The 27,673-nt window shown below is 43.8% G+C and overlaps 1 protein-coding gene across 1 annotated transcript in view; it reads right to left on the reverse strand.

The window, feature by feature from the left end:
• The window catches only part of MCTP2 (multiple C2 and transmembrane domain containing 2), a 387,219-nt gene that overhangs the window by 85,981 nt on the left and 273,565 nt on the right, over nucleotides 1-27,673 (reverse strand). The window contains exons 13-14 of the mRNA XM_082254686.1: nucleotides 19,480-19,582; nucleotides 9,982-10,084 (exon numbers count right to left, since the gene is read on the reverse strand). Of these exons, the coding sequence (XP_082110812.1) occupies nucleotides 9,982-10,084; nucleotides 19,480-19,582 (206 nt within the window). The remainder of the gene's footprint in view (nucleotides 1-9,981; nucleotides 10,085-19,479; nucleotides 19,583-27,673) is intronic.

Consider the following 27,673-nt stretch of genomic DNA (forward strand, 5'->3'; position numbering starts at 1 on the left):
GGCACAGGCAGTTGAGGGCATTCTTATTAGAAAGCCCAGCATGCTTAGCAAATAGCCCCTTGTATTATGATCCCCCCTTCCCCATACTCCATATAGATGTGGGAATCCTCCATGCTGACTCCCAGAATTCCCCACCATCAGAATACACAGATCAGTGCTGCAGTCTATAACCTGCAGCGCTGATTGATTGAATAAATACCAACAGAGCAGTTGAACAGAAGTCAATCAGTATATCAAATTCTGTTCAACCACAGAATATAAATTGACTCGGTCCCTGCTGAACTGGCTGAATTTCTATCCATGTATGGCAAGCTTTAGACAGAGGCTGTTGTGGATTTTAGGATTCCCCCATCCCATTCCCCATACTCCATATGGATGCGGGATTCCCCCACACTGAGTCATTGTATTCTGACAGCAGGGAGACTTTCCCACCATCAAAATACACAGAGCAACGCTGCAGTCTATAACCTACAGCGCTGATCGAGTGAAAAACACTAACAGAGCGGCTGAATAGAAGTTAGTTGGGAGATCGACTTCTGCTCAATCATAGTGGCCACACATGGATCAAAATTAAGCTGGTCCCTCCCTGTATGGCCGACTTTAGAGAAAGGCAGTTGTGGGCTTTCTTTTCAAAAAGCTTGCTTTGCAAATGTAAGCCCCTAGTATTATGATTACTTGTTTAAAGTGTTACTAAACCCATGAGCCTGCAGTCACTATATCTGGTCTCCCCAGGAGCCTGCAGTCACTATATCTGGTCTCCCCAGGAGCCTGCAGTCACTATATCTGGTCTCCCCAGGAGCCTGCAGTCACTATATCTGGTCTCCCCAGGAGCCTGCAGTCACTATATCTGGTCTCCCCAGGAGCCTGCAGTCACTATATCTGGTCTCCCCAGGAGCCTGCAGTCACTATATCTGGTCTCCCCAGGAGCCTGCAGTCACTATATCTGGTCTCCCCAGGAGCCTGCAGTCAGTATATCTGATCTCCCCAGGAGCCTGCAGTCACTATATCTGATCTCCCCAGGAGCCTGCAGTCACTATATCTGATCTCCCCAGGAGCCTGCAGTCACTATATCTGGTCTCCCCAGGAGCCTGCAGTCACTATATCTGGTCTCCCCAGGAGCCTGCAGTCACTATATCTGGTCTCCCCAGGAGCCTGCAGTCACTATATCTGGTCTCCCCAGGAGCCTGCAGTCACTATATCTGATCTCCCCAGGAGCCTGCAGTCACTATATCTGCTCTCCCCAGGAGCCTGCAGTCACTATATCTGGTCTCCCCAGGAGCCTGCAGTCACTATATCTGCTCTCCCCAGGAGCCTGCAGTCACTATATCTGCTCTCCCCAGGAGCCTGCAGTCACTATATCTGCTCTCCCCAGGAGCCTGAAGTCACTATATCTGCTCTCCCCAGGAGCCTGCAGTCACTATATATGATCTCCCCAGGAGCCTGCAGTCAGTATATCTGATCTCCCCAGGAGCCTGCAGTCACTATATCTGGTCTCCCCAGGAGCCTGCAGTCACTATATCTGGTCTCCCCAGGAGCCTGCAGTCACTATATCTGGTCTCCCCAGGAGCCTGCAGTCACTATATCTGGTCTCCCCAGGAGCCTGCAGTCACTATATCTGGTCTCCCCAGGAGCCTGCAGTCACTATATCTGGTCTCCCCAGGAGCCTGCAGTCACTATATCTGGTCTCCCCAGGAGCCTGCAGTCACTATATCTGGTCTCCCCAGGAGCCTGCAGTCAGTATATCTGATCTCCCCAGGAGCCTGCAGTCACTATATCTGATCTCCCCAGGAGCCTGCAGTCACTATATCTGATCTCCCCAGGAGCCTGCAGTCACTATATCTGCTCTCCCCAGGAGCCTGCAGTCACTATATCTGGTCTCCCCAGGAGCCTGCAGTCACTATATCTGGTCTCCCCAGGAGCCTGCAGTCACTATATCTGGTCTCCCCAGGAGCCTGCAGTCACTATATCTGATCTCCCCAGGAGCCTGCAGTCACTATATCTGCTCTCCCCAGGAGCCTGCAGTCACTATATCTGGTCTCCCCAGGAGCCTGCAGTCACTATATCTGCTCTCCCCAGGAGCCTGCAGTCACTATATCTGCTCTCCCCAGGAGCCTGCAGTCACTATATCTGCTCTCCCCAGGAGCCTGCAGTCACTATATCTGCTCTCCCCAGGAGCCTGCAGTCACTATATATGATCTCCCCAGGAGCCTGCAGTCAGTATATCTGATCTCCCCAGGAGCCTGCAGTCACTATATCTGGTCTCCCCAGGAGCCTGCAGTCACTATATCTGGTCTCCCCAGGAGCCTGCAGTCACTATATCTGGTCTCCCCAGGAGCCTGCAGTCACTATATCTGGTCTCCCCAGGAGCCTGCAGTCACTATATCTGATCTCCCCAGGAGCCTGCAGTCACTATATCTGATCTCCCCAGGAGCCTGCAGTCACTATATCTGGTCTCCCCAGGAGCCTGCAGTCACTATATCTGGTCTCCCCAGGAGCCTGCAGTCACTATATCTGCTCTCCCCAGGAGCCTGCAGTCACTATATCTGGTCTCCCCAGGAGCCTGCAGTCACTATATCTGGTCTCCCCAGGAGCCTGCAGTCACTATATATGATCTCCCCAGGAGCCTGCAGTCAGTATATCTGATCTCCCCAGGAGCCTGCAGTCACTATATCTGCTCTCCCCAGGAGCCTGCAGTCACTATATCTGGTCTCCCCAGGAGCCTGCAGTCACTATATCTGGTCTCCCCAGGAGCCTGCAGTCACTATATCTGGTCTCCCCAGGAGCCTGCAGTCACTATATCTGATCTCCCCAGGAGCCTGCAGTCACTATATCTGCTCTCCCCAGGAGCCTGCAGTCACTATATCTGGTCTCCCCAGGAGCCTGCAGTCACTATATCTGCTCTCCCCAGGAGCCTGCAGTCACTATATCTGCTCTCCCCAGGAGCCTGCAGTCACTATATCTGGTCTCCCCAGGAGCCTGCAGTCACTATATCTGGTCTCCCCAGGAGCCTGCAGTCACTATATCTGGTCTCCCCAGGAGCCTGCAGTCACTATATCTGGTCTCCCCAGGAGCCTGCAGTCACTATATCTGGTCTCCCCAGGAGCCTGCAGTCACTATATCTGGTCTCCCACACTATACAGAACATGGAAATGCAATTATTTTAGTGAATATAAACTGCTAAATATATTTTCTCATCACCAGTATATAGCAGTCTTGTGACTTCCATCAGTGCCTGGTTAAAGCTTTAGGAGGAGTTTTCATTCCCTTCTGACTGTCCTTTAAGGCTGCAGGACCCCTAACCCTCTGTCTGGACAGTGCCGATTGGCCCCCTTGCTGATCACATGCACTCTCCCAAGAAAATAAAAACTCTCTAGCAATATAAACCAAACCGTGCATATGCAGCTTGTCCCCAAGGCTCTGTTCTATCAGCAAATGGATTGGGGACAGTGGAAGAAGGGGAGAAAGAGAGAAGACAGGATCAAACAGCCTTTTTACACAATGCAAATGATTAACCCCTTAGGTACCACAGTGAGTATAACAAGCATGCTTTACTGCATATACAGTCTGATTTTACTGTTGTGGGTTTAGTAACACTAAAACTAAAAGATCAGTTCATAAACTATATAACAAAAAATTACAATTTACCTTTAAATCGAAAAGGTTACACCCACATGTAAACCCACAAATGTTACAGTAAAACAATCTGAACACTTTTGAAAAAAAAACACACAATAGTTTCAATTATAATATCAAATGTATTTGCAGAGGAAAAAAAAAAGAAACATAATAGCAGAGTAAAATTGTCGGGATGATACTTATTAAATTCTTGGCATTGTGTACTCACAAGAACAGCTTTGCTGGACATTGATCCTCTGGAGTTTAATAATGTGCAAATGCCACTTCTAGATGAAAAGGACATGCTATCTGTGTGGCACAATCTGCCCCTCTGGCACAATAATACATTCTCGGCAGCATTAGTGTCGAAGAACATTCAACGAACTTGTAGCCAAATGTTCTTTATGGCCATTTTCTGCACACATTCCCTTTACACACAGGTGTAGTCGCAGGACCGTCTACAAGTTCATAAAGACTGCTAAAAGACTGGGCAGCTCTTAAGAAAAAAAAAAGAACGAGCGAGCGCAGTCTGCCGGAGGATCCCTCAGAACATTTGGCACGGAGTGGTGCTCGGCATGAGCATCTGCTCCAGCCTATCTCTTCCAATAACATCAGGGATATGGGGACCCAGGGACGCGTTAACTCATCAAAAAGTGCACAAAAGTACAGGGAGCAGGGGCCGCTCCTCCGTAAACATCAGCATGTTCAATGGCTCAACCACAGCATTACCCGCTGCTTGGATTAACACTGCATGGAAGAGAATGGTATTTAATATATAGAAAGGGGGACTGGGATACTTTAGTTTGTTAAAGGTCTGTTCGCTATATTACAGCATCCCGGAAACCCATCATCACACATTTTGGCATAATCTACAGTCACTAGCACCCCAGAAGAAAATTTCCCAACTCCAGGCTCCGTGCATTTTCTTCTTTCAGATGAGCATTTCCCCCATTTGCATTGTTATTCGTGGTGATCTGAATGTCCTAGATCAGGCATGTCCAACCTGCGGCCCGGGGGCCACATGCAGCCCAGAACCCCAGGCAATGCGGCCCACTGCCCCCTGCCAATTTTTATTTTTTTTTGCTGGGAAGGAAGGAAGTCAGGTCGGGGGCATGGCCACAGCGGCTTCCAACTAACGGTAGGCAGAGGCTGCATTGGAGGGGAGGGGGGGTGTAGTGTTTCTGACTCTTACCACCATGACCACTTCAAATCACTGAAGTGGTCATGATGGTTAGAGTGTTTCTTTAATATCTCTCAGAAGAAGTAAACCTCTGTATACGGATTCCATTTCATTTCATCATCCTCTAGTTGTGTTAAATTAGTGTGGGGGATGTGGCGGCATGAGAAGGGCGTGGCGGCATTATATTACTTATTTACCTTAACTATAGTATATATTTTATATGCGGCCCGAGAAAATTTCTCTACACTCAATGTGGCCCAGAGAAGCTGAAAGGTTGGACACCCATGTCCTAGATTCAGATTCAGTTCAGGAGGAAAATTTGGATGCTGAATACAAACCCCATTGAAGTCAATAAGTGACAAATCTTATACATCAGTAATTTTGGCAACTTGTCGATTGTGGGCAGGTGACAGGTAGATCCTTAATGTAAAAGTTTTCCTCCCCTACCTGCAGAGCAGCACAGGGAAGCGATATGCCAGACTGTACTATACGGATTGCTGCCAGCCCGCCTCTCCTGTCTATCTCATCTTGTGTGTGGCATGTGGGACGGACGAAAGAGGTAGGCTAGCAGGGATCAGTGTGCCAGAACATGTAGATTTGTAACAGCAGCTTCCCTGCATCACTCTGCATGTGGAGGAAATCACTATTGTACCATACTGTACTGTGCCCCTCTGTTAAAAAAATAAGGGTGTCGCATCCCAATGATCTGTGATCCCATACATGTTCAAGTAGATCAAAACCTAAAATGCAAGTGTTTGACAACCAAATGGCACAGGGGGAGAGGGGGCTTCAAGACCTACGTGCCACACATGCGTCCTTGAACAGCTGAGGTTTCTGTGCTTACAGCACATTCACTAAATGCCCCCAGCAAAATGACTGAACTTTCACAGTCTGTAGACACGATCAGTAATGGGCAGGATGGGTGCCCGATCACGTGACCAATGTGACAACTGATCACATGGGTAATCCATTATGCCCTCCTTCCCCCAGGGTGTACAGTCTCACCTAAAGGGATGCCAGGGCTTGGCAGAAAGCAGTTAAAATGCTGTAAAACATGCCTGGGGGGGTGCAGTGGTGCTGTAAATGCCAGCTCCTGGAGGCTTACAAAGCGCGTGGAACATATAGAACACAAGCTTGCTTTGGACAACAGTAAGCTAGGGAATGAATATAGGAAATATAACAGCCAAACTCCAATAAACTCTTCTTGCAGTGTTTTTAATAATCAGTGAATCGACTGCATACACTGAGGTCTTCAAACTAAAGCCAACCTTCCTTGACGCGTTTCACTACTATGGCTTGCTCAGAAGGCTAGAGGTAGTCTAGGGAATGACTAGTCTGGTATCTGAACCTAAACCAGGAAGACACATCTACTTTTTATTATTCAAAATGGCTTCAAGGAGATGTGGAACAAAGCACAAACAGGAAGTCAGGAGTACACTGCATTTTCGGCAGATCGATGGGTCTTTTCCTGCAGTGTTTTTAAAGTGATAAAATACGATGAAATATGCACATATTACAGAGATGCGATTTTATTTTATTTTTTTGCTCATACGCTTTAAATATTTACCCAGCACTTTCACCCCCTTCTGGCCCAGACCAATTTTCATCTTTCAGAGCTGTCACACTTTGAATGACAATTGCGCGGCCATGCAATGCTGTACCCAAATTAAAATTGTATCTTTTTTTTTTTTTTTACACAAATAGAGCTTTCTTTTGGTAGCATTTTGTCACATCTAGGTTTTTTATTTTTTACAAAAAAAAAGAAAATTTTGAAAAAAAAAGTTTTTCTTAGTTTCTCTCAGTAAACTTTGTAAATAAGTAGATTTTCTCCTTCCCTGATGTGTGCTAATGAGGCGGCACTAATATGCCGCACTGATGGGCACAGATAGGTGGCACTGATGAGCAGGCACTGACCTGGGCACTGATTGGGGTCACTGATGGGCACTGATTGGTGCCACTGATGGGCACTTGATTTGCTTTACTGTAATCAGGGCACGGATTATCAGTGCCCTGATTACTTGTCTTGTACTCCCCTTCGAGGAGGAGCCGTTGATCAGCTCTCCTCACCACACACTCTGACAGTGTGAGGCGAGGCGCGCCAACAAACGGCACTTCCACATTTACATGTAACCGGCTGTGATAGGACACAGCCGATGACATGGGTAAAAAGCCACATCTTTACCAAGATCGGGGTCACACTGTGTCCTTGGAACACAGGGGGTGGCTGCGATTGCTGCACTGAGGGCCCCCGTGGGCGCGCAAGAGTGGCCGTTCGGGGGCGCCGTCATAGGACGTCCTCCAAGAACGAGAGCCGCACCGCTCCATCATCAGTTGACGGTGGGTGGACGGCAAGTGGTTAAAGAATAGCTCAGCCAGGAACTCTTTATATCTTGCTTTGGATTTAAACTGCGGAAATAAGTAACCTAAATGTCAACTATTCAAAGACATGATTTAACCCTCTATGAATTAAAACCAAACAATACCCAAGTGTTCTGTTTACAGTTCTATTTACAGTGCATCCGGAAAGTATTCACAGCATGTCACTTTTTCCCCATTTTGTTATGTTAGAGCCTTATTCCAAAATGGATTCAATTCACTATTTTCCTAAAAATTCTAAAAACATCGCCCCATAATGACAACATGAAAGAAGTTTGCTTGAAATATTTGAAAATGTATTGAAAAAAAAAAAAAAAAAAATCACATGTACATACGTAATCACAGCCTTTGCCATGACACTCAAAATTGAGCTCAGGTGCGCATCCTGTTTCCACTGATCATCCTGGAGATGTTTCCACAACTTGATTGGAGTCCACTTGTGGTAAATTCAGTTGATTGAACCGGATTTTGAAAGGCACACCACTGTCTATATAAAGGTCCCACAGTGACAGTGCATGTCATGAGTACAAACCAAGCCAGGAAGTCCAAGGAATTGTCAGTAGATCTCCGAGACGGGATTGTATCGGGGCACAGAAAATGTTCTGCAGTATTGAAGGTGCCATTGTGCTCAACGGCCTCCATCAATCATAAATGGAAGAAGTTTGGAATCACCAGAACTCTTCCTAGAGCGGGCCGCCCAGCCAAACTGAGCGATCAGGGGAGAAAGGCCTTAGTCCGGTTGGTGACCAAGAACCTGATGGTCACTCTGACAGAGCTCCTGAGTTTCTCTATGGAGAGAAAAGAACCTTCCAGAAGAACAACCATCTCTGCAGCACTTCACCAATTAAGTCTGTATGGTAGAGTGGACAGACGGAAGCTACTCCTTAGTAAAATACACATGGCAGCCTGCCTGGAATTTACAAAAAGGCACCTGAAGGACTCAACAAATTCTCTGGTCTGAGTAAACAAAGATTTAACTCTTTGGCCTGCATAGGAAGCGTCATGTATGGTGGAAACCAGGCACCTCTCATCACCTGGCCAATACCATCCCTACAATGAAGCATGGTGGTGGCAGCATCATGCAGTGGGGACGTTCTTCAGCATCAGGAACTGGGAGACTAGTCAGGATTGAGGGAAAGATGAATGCAGCAATGTACAGAGACATCCTTGATGAAAACCTGCTCCAGAGCGCTCTGACTCAGACTGGAGCGAAGATTCATCTTCCAACAGGGCAAGCACACAGCCAAAATAATAAAAGGATTGGCTATGGGACAACTCTATGAATGTCCCTGAGTGGCCCAGCCAGAGCCCAGACTTGAACCGGATTAACAATCTCTGGAGAGATCTGAAAATGGCTGTGCACTGACGCTCAGTGCTGTATCTTGGCATAGGCCAACAAGGCCCAGGCCTAGGGCGGCACTTTGCAGGGGGGGCAGCAAAAAGCTGTACCCTGCACGAACAAAAAACAGCCTTCTCCCTGCACGAAAAGGGTCCCCGCCAGCTTGCGCTACACTTTTTGTATAGTGCCAGTCTTATGTTGTGAATTGGGCCGGAGGGCATGGTCCAGGAGGCAAATCAGTCTGGTACCCCCATAAAGCGGTCACACTGCTACCTACCAGTATGATAATACCAGCCGTTGAGGACATTCAGACAGTCCGTAGGCCGCCGACCACACTTAATACAACTGGCCCGACGGCCGCCAATGCTAACTGGTGCCAAGGGTGCTTCAACAAAGTATTAGGCAAAGGCTGTGAATACTTATGTACATGTGATTTTTTTTTATTTTTTTTTTAATACATTTGCAAAGATTTCCAACAAACTTCTTTCACGTTGTCATAATGGGGCATTGCTTGTAGAATTTTGAGGAAAATAATTAATTTAATACATTTTTAAATAAGGCTGTAACATAACAAAATGTGGAAAAAGTGAAGCGCTGTGAATACTTTCCGGATGCACTGTATATTGAGGAGATAATGAGTTCAGGTTTTTACAAAAGCAGGCAGACATGGTTTCCACTACTGTTACAAAGAGTCTTAGAAAGACTGTCACTTTGCCCATCTGGAATTGAAGAGACAAGGACTCACTGCTCAAGGTGGTGTAATTGCCTGATGACTCACACAAGTGCATGCCCCAGCTCGCCTCTGTGAAAACTTGATAAAAGAAAAGGAATTGGCAGCACTCCAGGTTGAGTCAAAATCCAGATTTATTGACAGGACATCCAAATTATGACAATCGTGACAAGGTAACCTTGTCACGATTGTCATAATTTGAATGTCCAGTCAATAAATCTGGATTTTGAGTCAACCTGGAGTGCTGCCAATTCCTTTTCTTTTACCCATTTGGAGCAAATTGCTGGTCTCCACCTTTGGCTCCATTGGAGTTCTAACCCTTTGTAAGGTCAGTTTTGGATAGTGTCAGAGCTTACACTGGGTGCACTTTTTCCTTCTCCTCACATGACCGTGCTTTGGCATGGGAATTGGCCATTCAAACCTAAGAATTGCATCCTCGAAGGAGAACACATGCTCCTTCACCCCCAGGAGGACTGGGTATGTAACAGACCAAACAACAGAGCCCTGGAGCAGCATGCTGAAGGAGAGTGTCAGCTGGTGCCGGGTTCTTTTTCATAAAAGAACCCATTGCTTTGCCAACCCCTGATCACGTAGACTTCACTGCTATGTGCAATTAGAAATGGGGACATGAAAACAATCCATTACATCATTTTTTCTATAAACGCTTCAGCCTAAAATATTTAAAATCGCCCGCTCTTTCTTTTAAATATATTACAAACATTATCAACAGTGTTCACTTACAGACAGTAGAGGAATCACTACTTTCCCAAGAAAATCAGGGACTTTATCTCCATCTTCATCAAAAACGGTCACCTCTAGTGTGTCATGAAGATCCTTGATAGGACTGAAACAGAAAAGTTGTTTGACATTAACCTTCTCCTTAATATTAGATAAGAAATAGTACATTTAATGACTAGCCCTACAGAGGGTTTACACCCCCCCCCCCTTCATGACCAGGCCATTTTTTTGCGATACAGCACTGGGTTTCATTTAAATTATAGTAGTTTATTTTTATTAAATTTAGTTGATTTGCTCAATTTGTGTTCGGGATTCAAATTTGCTCTATGTATTTTTCAAATTTTCTTCAAATTTATCGATTTTTTTTCTCGATCCAAATGCAGCAGCCAAGTAACCAAATATCTGATTGTTATTTATACACATTGATCCAGTTTTTATTAATAATGAGTTTATTCAAAATATGCAAAGTTTTCTAATAAATAAAAGTAGTATCTTACTTTCAACATTAAACTATGAAACTAGAAAAAAAAAAATGTCAAGTACAAAAGTTTTTATATATTTAAATTTTACTTGTTTCTTTTTATCAATTTCACACTTGCAACGTGAACAAACAAAAATAATTCTTTATCAAATGATTACAATTACTCTTTTTCACTTTTGGCTTAGAGGGTAACTCCAGTTTTGTTGGGGGGAAAAATAGCAAATAAAGAAAAAACAATATAGCGTATACCAGGGGTGTCAAACTGGCGGCCCTCCAGCTGTTGCATCATGCCTTTCCCTGTGGGAGTCATGCTTGTAACTGTCAGCTTTGCAATGCATCATGGGACTTGTAGTTCCGCAACAGCTGGAGGGCCGCCGGTTTGACACCTGTAGCGTATACAATTGTGACACAAATCATATTGTAATTGAATGTTATTAAAAATTTACTTTTCCTTTTCAATCTGCAGCTGTTGTAATTTTCTGAAAATGCAATGCAAATGGCTACCTGGAGCTGTTCTGTACACAGAATGTATACTGACCACACCCCCATAAAAATAACTTTCCTGCTTATGTGATTGGCTCACCAATTTTCCCAGAAGTCTGCACTAAGATACAAGTCAGATTTCTGGCATCCCCTGCAACAAAAATGTCATTTTTGGTGAGATACTCCCAAAAGCAACACATCTAAAGGGATGCAGGCCCAGCAGCTTTCCTCATTAGAGCCCTGCAGCTGCCACAGCTGATAGATAATTATGAAACCACTACCATTTGACCCACTCAGCACAGAGGAACAAACAATGATTAGGTAGGAATCTCCAACAAAGTTTGTTATAATTCCAGCAACGTACAGAGATCACCCAGAGGGGAATGTTTTTTCTCAACAAAAGTGGAGTTACGTTTTAACAAAAACAGCATTATTACACACCCATTTTTTTAACAACAACAATATGTTTAAACACAGTTCGACTAAAATTCAATATAAAATTCGAGTCTAATTTCAATTTGAATTTCGGAAAATCGGGACGAAATTCCTTTAGTCGTTTAGAGAATTTGGTCAATTTGTTTGTACGGTAATTTGGTTATTCAGATATATCCGAACCTCCGAATAACTAAAAATTTGTCCAAATATTTATTCGGAAAAAAACCAACCGCACATGTCTAGTGTTCAGGTCATGAAATAAAAATACTACCTGACCTAAATGGGTATGGCCATGCTTTGCTTCCCTTTTTTTCAAGACCGGATGGTCTACAGTATTTCTTGTGAAACTTTTCAATCCAGACCTCACACAAGACAAACTCCCATTTACAATGAAAAGATCTGGGTGTCTCGCTTTACACCAGGTACCAGCATCCGAGGGAAGGCTGATAAAATGTTCAGCTGGAATCTGATTAGAGTCAAACCTAACAGCTTCAAGAGTAACTTCACTTTTGTTGAAAAAAAACATTCCCCTCTGGGTGATCTCTGTACATTGCAAGGATTATAACAAACTTTGTTGCAGATTCCTACCTTTTGTTATGCTGGCCATACACTATAGGAAAAATCGTTCAAACTCATTTTCAAGAAACTAACACTCGGCCGTGAGAGCAAACGGTCGTGCCATCATGTGATGACCGATAAATCGTACAATGGACATAAATGGATCAGTTTTTTGTTCTTTTTTTAAATATACCCAGGGCTTTTTTACTCAGAACTAGGTACAGGAACTCAACCACGACTACCCCAAGCTTTATCAACTTTCAAACAGCATCAAATAGTGGGTGTGGTCAGTTTTCACTAAACGTGGGAGTGTCTTAAAGGGGCATTAAATAACAGGAGTGCAGAGTTCCGGAAAGGAGGGCTTATACACAGAGCGCAGAGTTTGGGGGTGCACTATGTACATAGTGCAGAGTTCAGCAGTGCGCTGCATACAGAGTGCAGAACTCAGGGGTGTGCTACATACAGAGTGCAGAGTTCAGCCTTTTTCCACAGCTACTTAGCTCTGTATCCCCCATCCACATCTCACTTTCAAACCTCTTCAAGCTCTGACTTCTGCATGCAAACCCTCCCTCCCGCCACTGCCTCCATCTATTCCCCACCTCCTTAAAAACTCCACCACCTTCCATATGTCTTACTTTTGTTGCTGTATTAAGCTGAAGCACACAGTTGGCTCTAGTACCTCCACCCTGTAGTTAGCTGTGGCTCTCTCACTTGTGGGGAGATCCCCCAGTGGGGGTGTTGGCATCTGCACTGCACCCCGGGCACCTGCATCTCCATTGTTCTCATCATGTACTCAGTGGGTGCCATTCAAGAGGTCAGATCGGAGGGAGCCGTTGGGAGACAAACTGTCACTGATAAACAGAGAAGCCAGACTTCTGTGTTTACAAGTGATAGGGGCGAGTAGGGAGCAGAGGGCCTGAGCCAGAGGTGGTTGAACTGAGTTTCACTAAGTTCCAGCTGAAAAAAAGCCTTGAATATACCTAGTGCAAACCGTTTTGACCAGAAACACATTACCCTTTCAAATTATCGTTCATTCTGCAGAAAATTTCCAAATATGTAATTCATTTTTCGGCTCAAAAACGTCACAACCCATTACCAATTTGTGTCCATTAACTGGCCGAAAAATGAAAGAACTGTCCAAATTACCAAATTTCATATATTATATGGCCAGCATTATTCTGAAGAAATCACTGACTGTGCCTTTATGCTGAGTGGGTCTAATGGGAGCAATTTTCTAATTATCAATCAGCTGTGGCAGCTGCAGAGCTCTAATGAGGAAATCTACTGGGCCTGCATCCCTTTAGACATGTTCCTATTGGGAGTATCCCACCAAAAATGACATTGTTGTTGCAGGGGATGCCAGAAATCTGACTTGTATCTTAGTGCAGACTTCTGGGAAAATCAGTGAGCCAATCACACAAGCAGAAAATGTTTAAGGGGTGTGTTCAGTATACATTCTGTGTACAGAACACCTCCAGGTAGCCATATTGCATTTTCAGAAAACTACAGTGGCTGCAGATTGAAAAGGAAAGGTCATTTTTTAATAACATTCATTTACAATATGATTTGTGTCATAATTGTATACGCTATATTTTTTCTTTATTTGCCATTTTTTTTTCCCCCCCACGAAAGTGGAGCTATCCTTTAATTACATATGCAAATCAAGCCCGTCCATGCATGGTCTGTACACAAATACCATCTGAATCACACGTTCAACAACGTATAGATTATGAAATTAAAATAAACTCCATTACAAAAAGAAGGCAAATTTTCCATTTAAAGAGTAAATGTCAATACATCACAGCATAGTTATTGGACCCCTCAGAAAATAGATGTCTGTATTTCCAGTAGAACGCACTGATGCTCCAGTGACAGGTGTTTGAGATATGCCAAGGTTCAGTGCGGCACAGTGGGTGGCTTCTGTGTTGTCATTTTATGCAAATAATTAGATAGTGTTGTCATAATATCCACAACCGTTGCACATGGAGATAGTGGCTGGGGAGCTCTGGCAATACCGAACGATTTTATTTTATGCAGTTGTATATAGAAATATACATTAGTCAAATGTTACTGCATAATTCTTATATAAAAGGAGCTTTCAATATATTAGCAATTAACCAAACCCGACTAATTTCTTAAAAATTGCAAGCTTTCAAAATATCCTAGGTTTATATCAGGCGGGCATCACTACAAAGAACCGTGCATTTTCAATCTGATAAATGATATCACCAAATTTAATTTTTTTTTTGGTGGTGCAAACATAAAAAATTCTTCCATATTAATTTCAGAATAAATAAGAATAATTCTGAACTAATACCACTGCTAAATGTTTCTCTTAACTCTGCATCTGTAGGCTTATTCTGTTAAACACCCATTTGTTCGGCTGTTTGCACATGATTCTCCATAGACTCTGCAATCGAAGGTTTTTAGCCTATTAACTCTCATATGTTAATGTTCTTAAAGTATAACTAAAGGCAAAACATTTTTAGTTTTTGGATAGAGTGGAGAGGGATTCTAACCAGTAAGATTTTATTGCTGTCTGTGGCCCCAATTAGGCAGATTCATCCTATTTGATTTTTTTTTTTTTTTATTGGGAATGTTATATAGCAGAAAATAAAAAAAATATGTGTTTTATTCAGAATTATCACTCTTTTTTTGTTTATAGTGCAAAAAATAAATAATCACAGAGGTGATCGAATATCACCAAAAGAAAGCTCTATTTGTGGGGAAAAAAAAGAAAAATTTTATTTGGGTACAGCGTCACACGACCGTGCAATTGCCAGTTAAAGTAACGCAGTGCCGTATCACAAAAAATGGCCTGGTCATTAAGGGGGTAAAACCTTCCGATCCAGAAGTGGCTAAAGCATAACTCGACTTTTGCTGAGAAAAAAACATTCCCCTCTGGGTGATCTCTGTACATTACAAGGATTAGAACAAACTTTGTTGCAAATTTCTACCTTTTGTTATTCTGAAGAAATCATTGTTTGTTCCTCTGTGCTGAGTGGGTCAAATGGGAGTGGTTTCATATTTATCTATCAGCTGTGGCAGCTGCATGGCTCTAATGAGGAAATCTGCTGGACCTGCATCCCTTTAGACGTGTTCCTATTGGGAGTATCTCACCAAAAATGACATTTTTGTTGCAGGGGATGCCAAAAATCTGACTTATATCTTAGTGCAGACTTCTGGGAAAATTGGTGAGCCAATCACACAAACAGGAAATGATGTTTTTGGGGGTGTGGTCAGTATACATTCTGTGTATAGAACAGCTCCAGGTAGCCATATTGCATTGCAATTTCAGAAAATTGCATTAGCTGCAGATTGAAAAGGAAAGGTCATTTTTAATAACAATAGGAGTTGTGTCGCAATTATAAACGCTATATTATTTTTTTCTTTATTTGCTGATTTTTTTTTCTCCACAAAAGTGGAGATACCCTTTAGTCCCCGTTCACACTGAGGCGACCTGGTCGCCTGACAGGTCGCCTTCCATAGAGAAGCTGCAGACCCGTTCTAATAGGAGGGACACAAGTCGCTCCGACTTAGAAAAAGGGTCCGGAGCTTCTTTGGGGCGACCCGGAGCGACCTGCATTGACTTCAATGTTATGAAGTCCATGCCGGCCGCTCCGAGGTCGTGGTGCGAGCAGCACGCCGCGACCTGTGAGGTCGCCCCGGGAAGTCGGATCGCCCCAGTGTGAACGGGGCCTTAAACATTATGGGAATTATTTGTTATGCTTGTACAAATATGGAGACATTCACAAAGCAATTATTTTTTTTTTTATAAACAGACCCCGAATTTATCTTCAGCAGGCACGCAATCTGGGTACATGGGCATTCAAAGTCAGGGGCAGTAAACTGTCACTAGGAATGATAAAGATTACTGTATATTATCTCTTGCAGACAAAATATGCCTGATTTTATTCAGTCGCAGGTGGTAATTTTGGTCTCTTAAATGCTTGATTTTTCACTCAGTACATCAAAATGAACATTTGAATTGTCTGAATAAACTTTCTTAGAAAGAAAAAAAAAAAAAACATATAAAGTAGATACCTAAAAATACCCCCTATACATCTGCCTTCTAAGATGAAATATTATGAAAATTCTTAATAATGGGCCCCTAACAAAATAATTCTCCAGGCAGATTCATCCTCTCTATTTTTCCTGTTTACCATTAGTATTGAAAGTGAAATTAAAAGAAAATCCCACATTTTGAGTTGCCCCCATAAAAGTAATAGAGGGGAAATCTTCCAATGGGGACACTAGTTCTGGTGACCTGGGGGGTCCCCAAGAAATTCCCTTAATTTGCAGAGATTTCCTCTCACTTCATGTTTGGCTATGGGGCAGAAGTGAAGGGAAATCTCCGCAATGGGACACAGATGGTGGAAAAAACAAAACAAAAAAAAAAAACTGAGGGTTATAATCCTCCCTTACACTATTTCAAAATAAAAAAGTTTTGCCTATAGTTCTACTTTAACCACTTCCCGCCCGCCCTATAGGCAAATGACGGCGGGAAGGTGGTTGCATTATCCTGACCGGACATCACATGACAGCGGCAGGATAATGCACTCTGTGCGCCCCCCACATCTCCGATCTCGGTAAAGAGCCTATGACGTAGGCTTTTTACCATGTGACCAGCTGTGTCCAATCACAGCTGGTCACATAGTAAATAGGAAGAGCCGTTGATTGGCTTTCCTCAGTTCGTGCCACAAGTAGAGGAGAGCCGATCTGCGGCTCTCCTGACGGGGGGGGGGGGGGGGGGCGGGTCTGTAATGGTAATCAGAGCATTGATTACCATTGCAGACCCTTGAGGGGGTGCCACCAGAATCACCAGGGATGCCCACCCATGACCCCAGGGATGCCAATCAGGGCTCAGGGAGCCTGCCAGTGCCCTCCCCACCAGTGCCCATCATTGCCCACCAGTGCCCCCCGGTGCCCATCATTGCCACCCATCAGTGCCCGTCAGTGCCGCCTATCAGTGCCCACCAATTCTGCATATCAGTGCTACCTATCAGTGCCCATTAGTGCTGCATATCACTGCCGCCTATCAGTGCCACCCCATCAGTGCAGCCTTATCAGTGCTCATCAGTGCAGGAAAAACCTATTTACAAAATTGTATAACAAACAAAAAAACTTTTTTCTTTTTTTTTCAAACTTTTCTGACTTTTTTTTATTTGTTTAGCGAAAAAGAAAAATCCTTGCGGTGATCAAATACCACCAAAATAAATCTCTATTTGTGAAGAAAAAAATTACAAATTTGGTTTAGGTACAGTGTTGCATGACCGCTCAATTGTCTTTCAAAATGCAACAGCGCTAAAAGCTACAAATTGGCCTGGGCGGGAAGGTGGAAAAGTGCCCGGTATTGAAGTGGTTAAGCTTTTTTTTTTCCTCTTAGGATCATGCTAGGGGTTGTTACATTCACATGACGAAAAAAAACAAGGAAACGATTCCACATATATTAAAGCGTTTTTTTTTACCTCAACACTTCATATTCCTGATATGTGCTTGCTGTACCATGTAATTGTATGAAAACAAGTATGAACAGGTCTCTGTGTTCATGCAGCAAGCCCATCCCCCCTCCCCCACAGTTAGAAAGCACCCCCTGGGGACACATTTAACCCTTTGACCGCCCCTGGAGTTAACCCCCTTTCCTGCCAGTGTCATTAGTTTGTTTTTACAAACTGGCCTAAAATTATGAAAAATTCGATTTTTATTTTTTTTTATTGGAAAGGTTATATACCAAAAATAATTTTTTTTTTTTCAAAATTGTCGCTCTTTTATTTTGTTTATAGCGCAAAAAAAAAAAAAAAAAAAAAAAATTGCACAGGTGATCAAATACCACCAAAAGAAAGTTCTATTTGTGGGGAAAAAAGGACATCAATTTTATTTGGGTACAGCGTTGCACGAACGCGCAGTAGTCAGTTAACCACTTTTGGACCGAAAGGATTTACCTACTTAATGACCAGGCCATTATTTTACCAGACAATTGTGTGGTCGTGTGACGCTGTACCCAAATAAAATTGATGTCCTTTTTTCCCCCAACAAATGCAATCTTTTGGTGGTATTTGATCACCTGTGCGATAAAAAAAGAACAATATGGAGAAAAAAATATATATTTTTTACATGCCGCTATAGAACATTTCCAATTTTTTTTTTTTTTTTTTAAATCAAATTTTTTCATAATTCTAGGCCAATTTGTATTTTGCTACATATTTTTGGTAAACAAAAATCCCCATAAGTGTATTTTGATTGGTTTGCTGAAAAGTTATTGAGTCTACAAACTAAGGGAAAGATTTATGTCATTTTTATTTATTTTACTAGTAATGGCGGCGATCTGCGATTTTTAGAGGGACTGCAACATTGCGGCGGACAGATCGGACCCCTAACTGACATTTTTGACACTTTTGGGGGGGGAACAGTGACATTACTACAGTAATCAGTGCTAAAAATATGCACTGTTACTGTACTAGTGACACTGGCAGTGAAGGAGTTAACTTTATTGGAGAGGGAGGGGTTAAGTGTGTCCCTAGGGGCGTGTTTCTAACTGTGATTGGCTGTGGCTACTAGTGTAAGAACAGAGATCAACGGTCCTACATAGTAGAACCGTCTGATCTCCATTGTTACACAGGGAAGAATGATAGGCGGCTGTGTTTACATTAGCCACCTGCCTTTCTTCCGGTGTAACAGAAGATCACGCGCGGGGGGGATCCGTGAGTGAGCGGGAGCGCGACACTGGCAGGGAAGGGGTTAACACCAGGGGCAATCAAATGATTAAATATGTCCCTAGGGGGTGCTTTTTAACTGTTGGGGGCTGGGTGTGTTGCATGAACACAGAGCCCTGTGTTCCTAAATAGGGTGAACACAGGATCCCGGTGTTCATAACTGAAAGAACAGCAGTCTGCCGTGTTTACAATGGCAGACCACTGTACTTTCTCCACGGGGAGCGATCGCGGGAGCCCGGCTGCAATCGCAGCCGCTGGACCCGCTGATTAGCTTCCCCTGTGGCGAATGGGCGCGACCCGCGAAGCAATGTACAGGTGCATCGTTTCCCGGGACAGAGCTGACCTGCCGCAGTAAAACTACGGCGGCTGGTCGGCAATTGGTTAAATAAATATACAGCTGTCCAACAACTGTCTAACACGGACATTTCCCAAGTCAGCCTCGACAAAAAGCCTGAGAACTTCACATTTCATAATGACTGTAGAAGCCTCAAGTTCCAATTCCAAATTAAACAATCTTTTTTTGAATGCCACTATTTATATAAAGACTGTTCAGACATTTGGCAGCATTCAGGAAAATTTCGACAATTCGCACATTTCCTGTTGCAATTGGTAGTAATTGCATTTTATTTAACAAACATGCTATCAAATGACCGCTAGAAATATTTGACTCTGTCAACAGCATAAACTACATGGGAGATTTTATTAATAACACGTTTTTTGTTTTGTATGGTGATAGTATACCTCATGAGATCAATGCCTTATACCTACAGAGACTAATAATTTCCAGAAAATGATCAGGTTCTAGCTAAATATTGTGCATGGGCTACTTACAAAGTAAAGACTTTATTCCATTCAGGGTTTAGATTTTTGTAAACCGTGTGTGTCTGAAGCCGATCATTTCCCACTTCTAAAACGCAGAAAGGATCACTTTTACCTGGGGAAGAAAGAAAACAAATTTATCATCCAATTACTACTATCTAAAACAAAATGAGGTATACAATCAGGGCTTGCGCAGATGTCCGAAATGAAACTAAAGAAGGATTTACCAAAGGAGTTCACATTCATTAAAATAAATTAATAAATGAAAAGAAAAGTATAAGCTCTAGATAAAGGGTCTCCAAACTTTCTAAACAAAGGGTCGGTTGACTGTCCTTTAGACTTTAGGGGGGCAAAACTGTGTCCAGTGGACATAGAAAATGACTCATGGTCAGTGGGAGTGAACAGTGTCTCAGACTTGGTGGCCAGTGGGATTACTAAAAATTACATAGTGCCTGTGGTAAGTAGGTGGAGGAATCATGCCTCATCCTTGGTTTCAGTGGAAGTAAAAGTGCTCCATCGTTGGTATCACTGGATGGACTGTTGTTCCACCATTGATGTCAGTGGAAGGACTGTTGTTCCACCATTGATGTCAGTGGAAGGAATAGTGTCCCATCATTGATGTCAGTGGAAGGAATAGTGCCCCATCTTTGATGTCAGTGGAAGGAATTGAGCCCCATCATTGATGTCAGTGGAAGGAACAGTGCTCCATCGTTGGTATCACTGGAAGGACTGTTGTTCCACCATTGATGTCAGTGGAAGGACTGTTGTTCCACCATTGATGTCAGTGGAAGGAATAGTGCCCCATCATTGATGTCAGTGGAAGGAATAGTGCCCCATCTTTGATGTCAGTGGAAGGAATTGAGCCCCATCATTGATGTCAGTGGAAGGAACAGTGCTCCATCGTTGGTATCACTGGAAGGACTGTTGTTCCACCATTGATGTCAGTGGAAGGACTGTTGTTCCACCATTGATGTCAGTGGAAGGAATAGTGCCCCATCATTGATGTCAGTGGAAGAATTAGTGCCCCATCATTGATGTCAGTGGAAGGAATTGTGCCCCATCATTGATGGCAGTGGAAGGAATTGTGCCCCATCATTGATGGCAGTGGAAGGAATTGAGCCCCATCATTGATGTCGGTGGAAGGAATAGTGCCCAATCATTAATGTCAGTGGAAGGAATTGAGCCCCATCATTGATGTCAGTGGAAGGAATTGTACCCCATCATTGATGTCAGTGGAAGGAATTGTACCCCCTCATTGATGTCAGTAGAAGGAATTGAGCCCCATCATTAATGGAAGTGGAGGAAATGTTGCCTCGCCATTGGTGTCAGTGGAAGGAATAGTGCCCCATCAATGATGGCAGTGGAAGTAATATTGCTGCATCATTGATGGCAGTGGAAAGAATTGTGCCCCATCATGGATATCAGTGGAAGGAGTTGTGCCCCATCATTGATGTCAGTGGAAGTAATTGTGCCCCATCAATGTTGGCAGTGGAAGGAATAGTGCCCAATCAATGTTGGCAGTGGAAGGAATTGAGCCCCATCATTTATGTCAGTGGAAGGAATTGAGCCCCATCATTGATGTCAGTGGAAGGAATTGAGCCCCATCATTAATGGAAGTGGAAGGAATTGTACCCCATCATTGATGTCAGTGGAAGGAATAGTGCCCCATCATTGATGGCAGTGGAAGGAATAGTGTCCTATCATTGTCGTCAGTCGAAGAAATAAGGCTCCGTCTCTCACTCTCTCGCCTCCAGCTCCAGGCCATATGCCCCGCAAACTATTCCAACCATACCTTAAAAAGGCAAATAATAACATAGCTTCTTCCTAACAGGACCTGCCTACATTCTTCCACATTTCCCACTCATTGCCTAGAAACCAAACTTCAAGTGGTTTTCCGGCCTCCACATACTGTAGCTGCTGACTTTTATTATTAGGACACTTACCTGTCCTGCAATCCAGTGATGTAGACACCGCAGCCGAAGTTTCGGCTGTCAGATGCTGCCGCCGCCATTTCCGGTAAGGGAACCCAAAAGTGAAGCCTTATGGCTTCACGGCCGGGTCACTATTGAGCATGCGCGAAGCATGGTGCACTCGGTCACCGGCCAGAAAGCAGAAGGAAGAAGAGGAATGGGCCGGACTGCTGATGTACCTCGAGCGAGGTCCGATGAAAGCGGGGACAGGGTACCTGTCAAAAACAGCTACCTACTACGCGCCCCCCCCCCCCGAAAGGTGCCAAACGTGGCACCGGAGGGAGGGGGGACAGATAAGTAGAAGTTCCACTTTTGAGTAGAACTCCGCTTTCATGATAAAGACTTCCCTGGGATACACCAGAGTAAGCAAGTACAAGATTCCATCCATACAATATAAAATGATGAAAAATCTCATTCTCTGTGGCTAACCTTGGCTCTCGGAAGTCAAACGCCAAGGCAATGAAGCAGTTAAACACTCTAGATCTGGGTACAATTTGTCCTTAAGTGCCATGTATTAGCAGAGTTTTTTACCTCAGCGAAAGTTACACTGGTAATCCATAAACTTTACCAGCCATCACGAAAAAAAGACTTTATCAGCAAAAAACCATTATCTTGACAGAATAACAGCCTTTTAAGTTTACGGCTCCAGTGCACAACACCTACATTGATTTTTTATTTCTACATATGTTGCACTAGTGGTTTCTTCTAAATTGCCGAACTGTGGTTAATGCTGGAAACTTATGGAAACTGATCGTTTGCGCTCTCCCGATTCCAGGTTAAAAACCTATTTTTTTTTTTACTGACGTTTGTTTTGAAGGCTGTTTGAAGATACCAAATGCACTTTATTGATCCCATCAACAGACACTTAAGGGCAACTCTTGCAATTTTGCCATGATACACTTCATCTCAAAATGAGATTTAGTTTTCTAAACCTCCTTATAGCTTAAAAAAAAATTCTATATTGAACTACAGCATTCCAGATATAAACAACCTCAATGCATCTTTGTATATAAACAGCAATTAGATGGTCCTTCCAACCAGAGATATCATAAACTGACTTTTAAAGCCCAATGCTAAAGACGTATCAATGTTAGGTACAATATTTTTAGTGCAAGACTTCTGTTTAAGACCCCGTTCACACTGGGGTGACGCTACTTGCCGGGGCGACTTCACAGGTCGCGGTGCGCAGCTCGCACCGCGACCTCGGAGCGGCCGGCACGGACTTCATATCATTGAAGTAAATGCAGGTCGCTCCAGGTCGCCCCAAAGAAGCTCCGGACCCTTTTTCTAAGTCGGAGCGACTTGTGTCGCTCCTATTAGAACGTGTCCACGGCTTCTCTATGGCAGGCGACCTACGGCGACCTGTCAGGCGACCAGGTCACCTGACAGGTTGCCCCAGTGTGAACGGGGTCTAATTCTAAAAGAATTTCAATTTTGCACGTGCCAGTATTGGCAATAAAGTCATCAGTTCCCTAACCCGGACTGGTTAATAGGATCTGCAAACCAAAATTCACTAAATTACACCTTTTTGAGAAACAAAAAATGGTTAAATGACTGCAAAAACAATGTTTTTGAATAAATGTGCAAGATATATCCCTGCCAGCCGTAAGTTACAAGAGTAAGGCCCCTTTCACACATGCTGTCCGTTTGTCCGTTTTTCATCCATCCGTTGACGGATGAAAAACAGACATCAATGTATCTCTATGTAAAAACGGATGACAACGGATGATCATCAGTTAACATCCCTTTTCATCCGCTTCTGTCAATGTCCATTTTTTTGAACGGATGAATGCCCTATTTTTCATCCGTCAAAAAAACGGATCGGACGAAAAACGGATGACAACTGACGAAAAACGGATGAAAAACGGACGACAACTGAAGAAAAACGGATGATAAAAGGATAACAACGGATGATAAAAGGACAAAAAACGGACAAAAAAAACGGACAAAAAAAACGGACAAAAAAAACGGACAAAAAAAAACGGACAAAAAAAAACGGACAAAAAAAAAACGGACAAAAAAAAACGGACAAAAAAAAACGGACAAAAAAAAAACGGACGAAAAAAAGGGACGAAAAAAAGGGACGAAAAAAAGGGACGAAAAAAAGGGCCGAAAAAAAGGGCCGAAAAAAAGGGCCGAAAAAAAGGGCCGAAAAAAGGGACGAAAAAGGGACGAAAAAGGGACGAAAAAGGGACGAAAAAGGGACGAAAAAGGGACGAAAACCAGACGAAAACCAGACGAAAAACCGGACGAAAAACCGGACGAAAAACCGGACGAAAAACCGGACGAAAAACCGGACGAAAAACGGATACATTTGACGTGACTGAACTGATAAACTGAACGGACCGTATGTGTGAAAGGGGCCTTAGATGGACAGTATATGCAAAATAACAAATTCAAGAGTTAAAAATTATTTGGAATACCTTATGTGGTGAAATATCCAAAATATGTTAATGGACATTGGAGACACCATTTAAAAAAAAAAAAAAAATACAATATCAAATAAAAACCCACCCTATATATGTGGGAAGAAATGGGACTTTTATTGTATCTCTGGGGTTAATAACCCACAAATTGTATACAAAATTCCAAAACAGCTATCAATGCACCTAATTTTTTAAATCTTTGGTACAGGAGATGTTTTGTTTCAGGAGACATTTTTATCTGTGAAGAGCTCTATATAATAGAGGGCAACCAATAATTTGGGCAGGCACCGGGACGTGTGACATCATCATGCCGGAGGACATAGCGGCCATCTTTTCAGTTGCAAACAACAATACACACTGAAGCCATCCTGATCTCTTGTGAGTGTAATATTTTATTGCTTAATAAATCACTGTTTGGATTTAATATACTGCTCCATGAGTTTTTTTTTTTATCACCATTGGGGCCATCTGTGGATCTCTTGAGGCAATTAGACCAACCAGTCTGATTGAGCAATACTATTTTGGCCAATTGAGTGACGGTGCAGACCCAAAGGAAACTCTGGAGGAGCCAGCGTTTGAGATATTTGTCTAACACAGTTTTTTCAGCCTGACGGTGAGGCAGTTTGTTTGGTGCTATTCGGTGGTGGTCGGACTTATTCATCAAAACAGCCGGAACGTATATTTGGTAATCGGTAGTGTTGATACTTACTGTTGAAACCAGGAAGACTATATACAGACTGTTTTGAACTGACTTATCTATGTTCTCTAGCGCTGCACCAGAACCGTTGTCACACATTCTTTAATTACCGCCACATACGCAAAACGTGCTCCTTTCATAACGCACTTCAGGCGGGGAAATAGAAAGAAGTCTGCAGGCAGCATATCAGGGGAGTACGATGGATGATCAAAAACAGGTACGTCGTACTGAGTCAAGAATTGGTGCACATTGATCGCACAGTGCGCAGGCACGTTATCATGCAGCCACATCCATTGTCAAGCCCTAGTGCTACTCTGGCTGAATACGGCGGCTGATCATCTGTCAGTTTGTGCGGCAAAAACCACGAACAAATATTCTGTTTACCCAAATCTTCGCAGATGATAGTGCGCACTGTGTCCTTGATATTGCCCAATTTCTCCATCAATTATAGATCATGTCTAGGGTTCTGCTTGTCAATGGCAGACCTGAACGTGGCTCATCCTCCGTCGTTTCCTTCCTGTTGCAAAAAATGGATTTTTGTAAAATCTTACCGTAAAATCCTTTTCTCTTAGCTCATTGACAGACGTAGTCCTCGGTGATACACCACCTTCGGGTTATGTTGCCTCCACAGGAGCAGGACTAGACAGGAAATTAAAAAGCTCTGGCCACACCCTAGGGGCAGTCCCAGAGGGTATATCCTCTCTCTCTCTGCCTCAGCAAATCAGTTATGTGAAAAAGCAGTCTTTAGAGATTTTAACCCAACTCAAAAAACAGAGGGGCGGGGACTACGTCTGTCAATGAGCTAAGAGAAAAGGATTTTACGGTAAGATTTTACAAAAATCCATTTTTCTCTAGCGCTCATTGACAGACGTAGTCCTTGGTGATACACCATCTTCGGGACGTCCCAGAGCAGTATCACAACTGAGGGGTGGGAAAATGAAATAAAAACCCAATCTAGAAGGCCCAACCGGTGCCAACTAGAAGTTTACAATGCTCATCCTTAATGATGAGACTCAACAAAAAAAGAGAAAAAATTTTTTTTTTTTTTTCCAAACAGAAAAAACCCTCGAGGTAGACCACCGGTCTCCTCAAATTGCGGCCTGCAAAACCTTGCGGCCAAATGAGGCATCCGCCGATGCCGTCGCATCAATTTTATAGAATTTTGTAAAGGTATGTACCGACGACCAGGTGGCCGCCTTACATACCTGGACCACTGACGCCTGATGGCGAAAGGCCCAGGAAGTACTGAGCGCTCGAGTGGAGTGCGCCCTAACAGGGAACGGAGGACTCTGACCCTTAATAGAATAAGCCTGTACCACCGTTTGTCTAATCCATTTGGCAATGGTCGCGGCAGATGCAGGCAAACCCTTTCTGGGGCCATCCGTGATCACAAAAAGTGAATCCGTCTTACGGAAAGATTCCGTAGCTTTCAGGTATACCCTGATTGCCCGAACCACATCTAAGGAATGCAACGCATGTTCCCGATGATGCTTGGGCTGAGGACACAAGGAAGGTAGTACAATATCTTCATTCAGATGAAAATCTGAAACCACCTTAGGAAGAAAAGATGGCTTAGGATGAAGTACTACCTTATCCCTATGAATCACTAGGTATGGGGACTGGCATGATAATGCAGCCAGTTCTGACACCCTGCGAGCAGAAGTAATAGCCACCAAGAAGGCCACCTTCTGGGATAAAGTAAGCAAGGGAATCTCCCTGATGTTTTCAAAGGGAGGTTTCTGTAGAACCGACAAAACCAAATTAAGATCCCAGGGCGGTAAGGGCGCGCGGACTGGAGGAGCCAGGTGCCGCACCCCCTGGATGAAATTCCGCACCAAGGACTTGGTAGCTAAAGGTTTCTGAAAGAAGATTGCTAATGCTGAAACTTGACCCTTGATGGTGCTCAAGGCTAGCTTCTGCTCAACCCCTTGTTGCAAAAAGGCCAATATTCGAGTCACCGAATAGGTACGTGGAGGAAATCCTAAAGATTCGCACCACGCAATATAAGTCTTCCATGTGTGATAATAGACTTTGCTGGAAGTCGCTTTCCTTGCTTTAATAAGGGTAGGAATGACTGAAGTAGACAAACCTCTGTCCTTCAGTACTTGGGTCTCAATGGCCAGGCCATTAAACCCAGCGACTGTAAAGCATGATGGTAAATTGGTCCTTGAGACCACAGACACTCCCTGAGACGAAGTTCCCACGGAACGTCTACGACTAACATGTCCAAGTCGGCCAGGCCGGCTTGAGGAGGCCAGCCTAGAATTTCTAGGACCACTGGCGCTGATAGAATCTGAACCAGGCGTCCCTAGAGGTATCTGGCCCCGACCATCCGAGAAAGTCTGGTCGTTTTCTGTTCCCACACATTTATCAGATACCTGATTGTTATCAGGAAAGGTGATCTTTTCTGGTTGAACCTCAGGGACCGAAGTCACCCGACTAGAGGCTACTTGGCCTATCTGGTCAACCAGATCCGATTCCTGTGAGGTATCGGGACTAATCTTAGGAAAAGGTAAAGGAAAAGATCTATTCAGGGAACGGTAACTACCGCTTCCTGTAGTACTTAAATGTTGGAAGGGAAGAATCGCACCGGTAGTAGTGGTTGATGCTCGATCTAATGTCCTGGATACCGGTGAAAACGTCCCCCCACCCTGAAACCGGGTGGGGGCGCACCTTCAGGCTGTGTACTCCTTTGCTTCGGGTTTGGCTGGGTTGGTCCTTAGCTTGTCCGACCAGCCCTTCTTGAACCCTCCTGGAGGAGTCTTGCCTTTCCCGCTAGTACCAGCCGGGCGCCCTTTATGGGCGGTAAAGAAAGGTCCTCGCTTGTTGCGAGGTCCCTTAGCTTTAGCAGCCTGTGGCAAAAAAGTGCTCTTGCCCCCAGTGGCATCCTTAATGATTTCATCTAGGTTGGCCCCAAATAGACGATTCCCCTGAAAAGGGAGATTAGTCAAGGTCTTTTTGGAACCTAGGTCAGCTGACCAGCATTTTAACCACAGCACACGTCTGAGGATCACCGCTGACTTAGATGCATGCCCTAATAAGGGAGTAGTGTCCAAGGCTGCATCACAGATAAACTGTAGCCCTTGTATAATCTGTTCCATCAAATCAGATGT

Source organism: Pelophylax lessonae, assembly GCF_965119305.1.
Source record: "Pelophylax lessonae genome assembly, chromosome: 4".
NCBI lineage: Eukaryota > Metazoa > Chordata > Amphibia > Anura > Ranidae > Pelophylax > Pelophylax lessonae.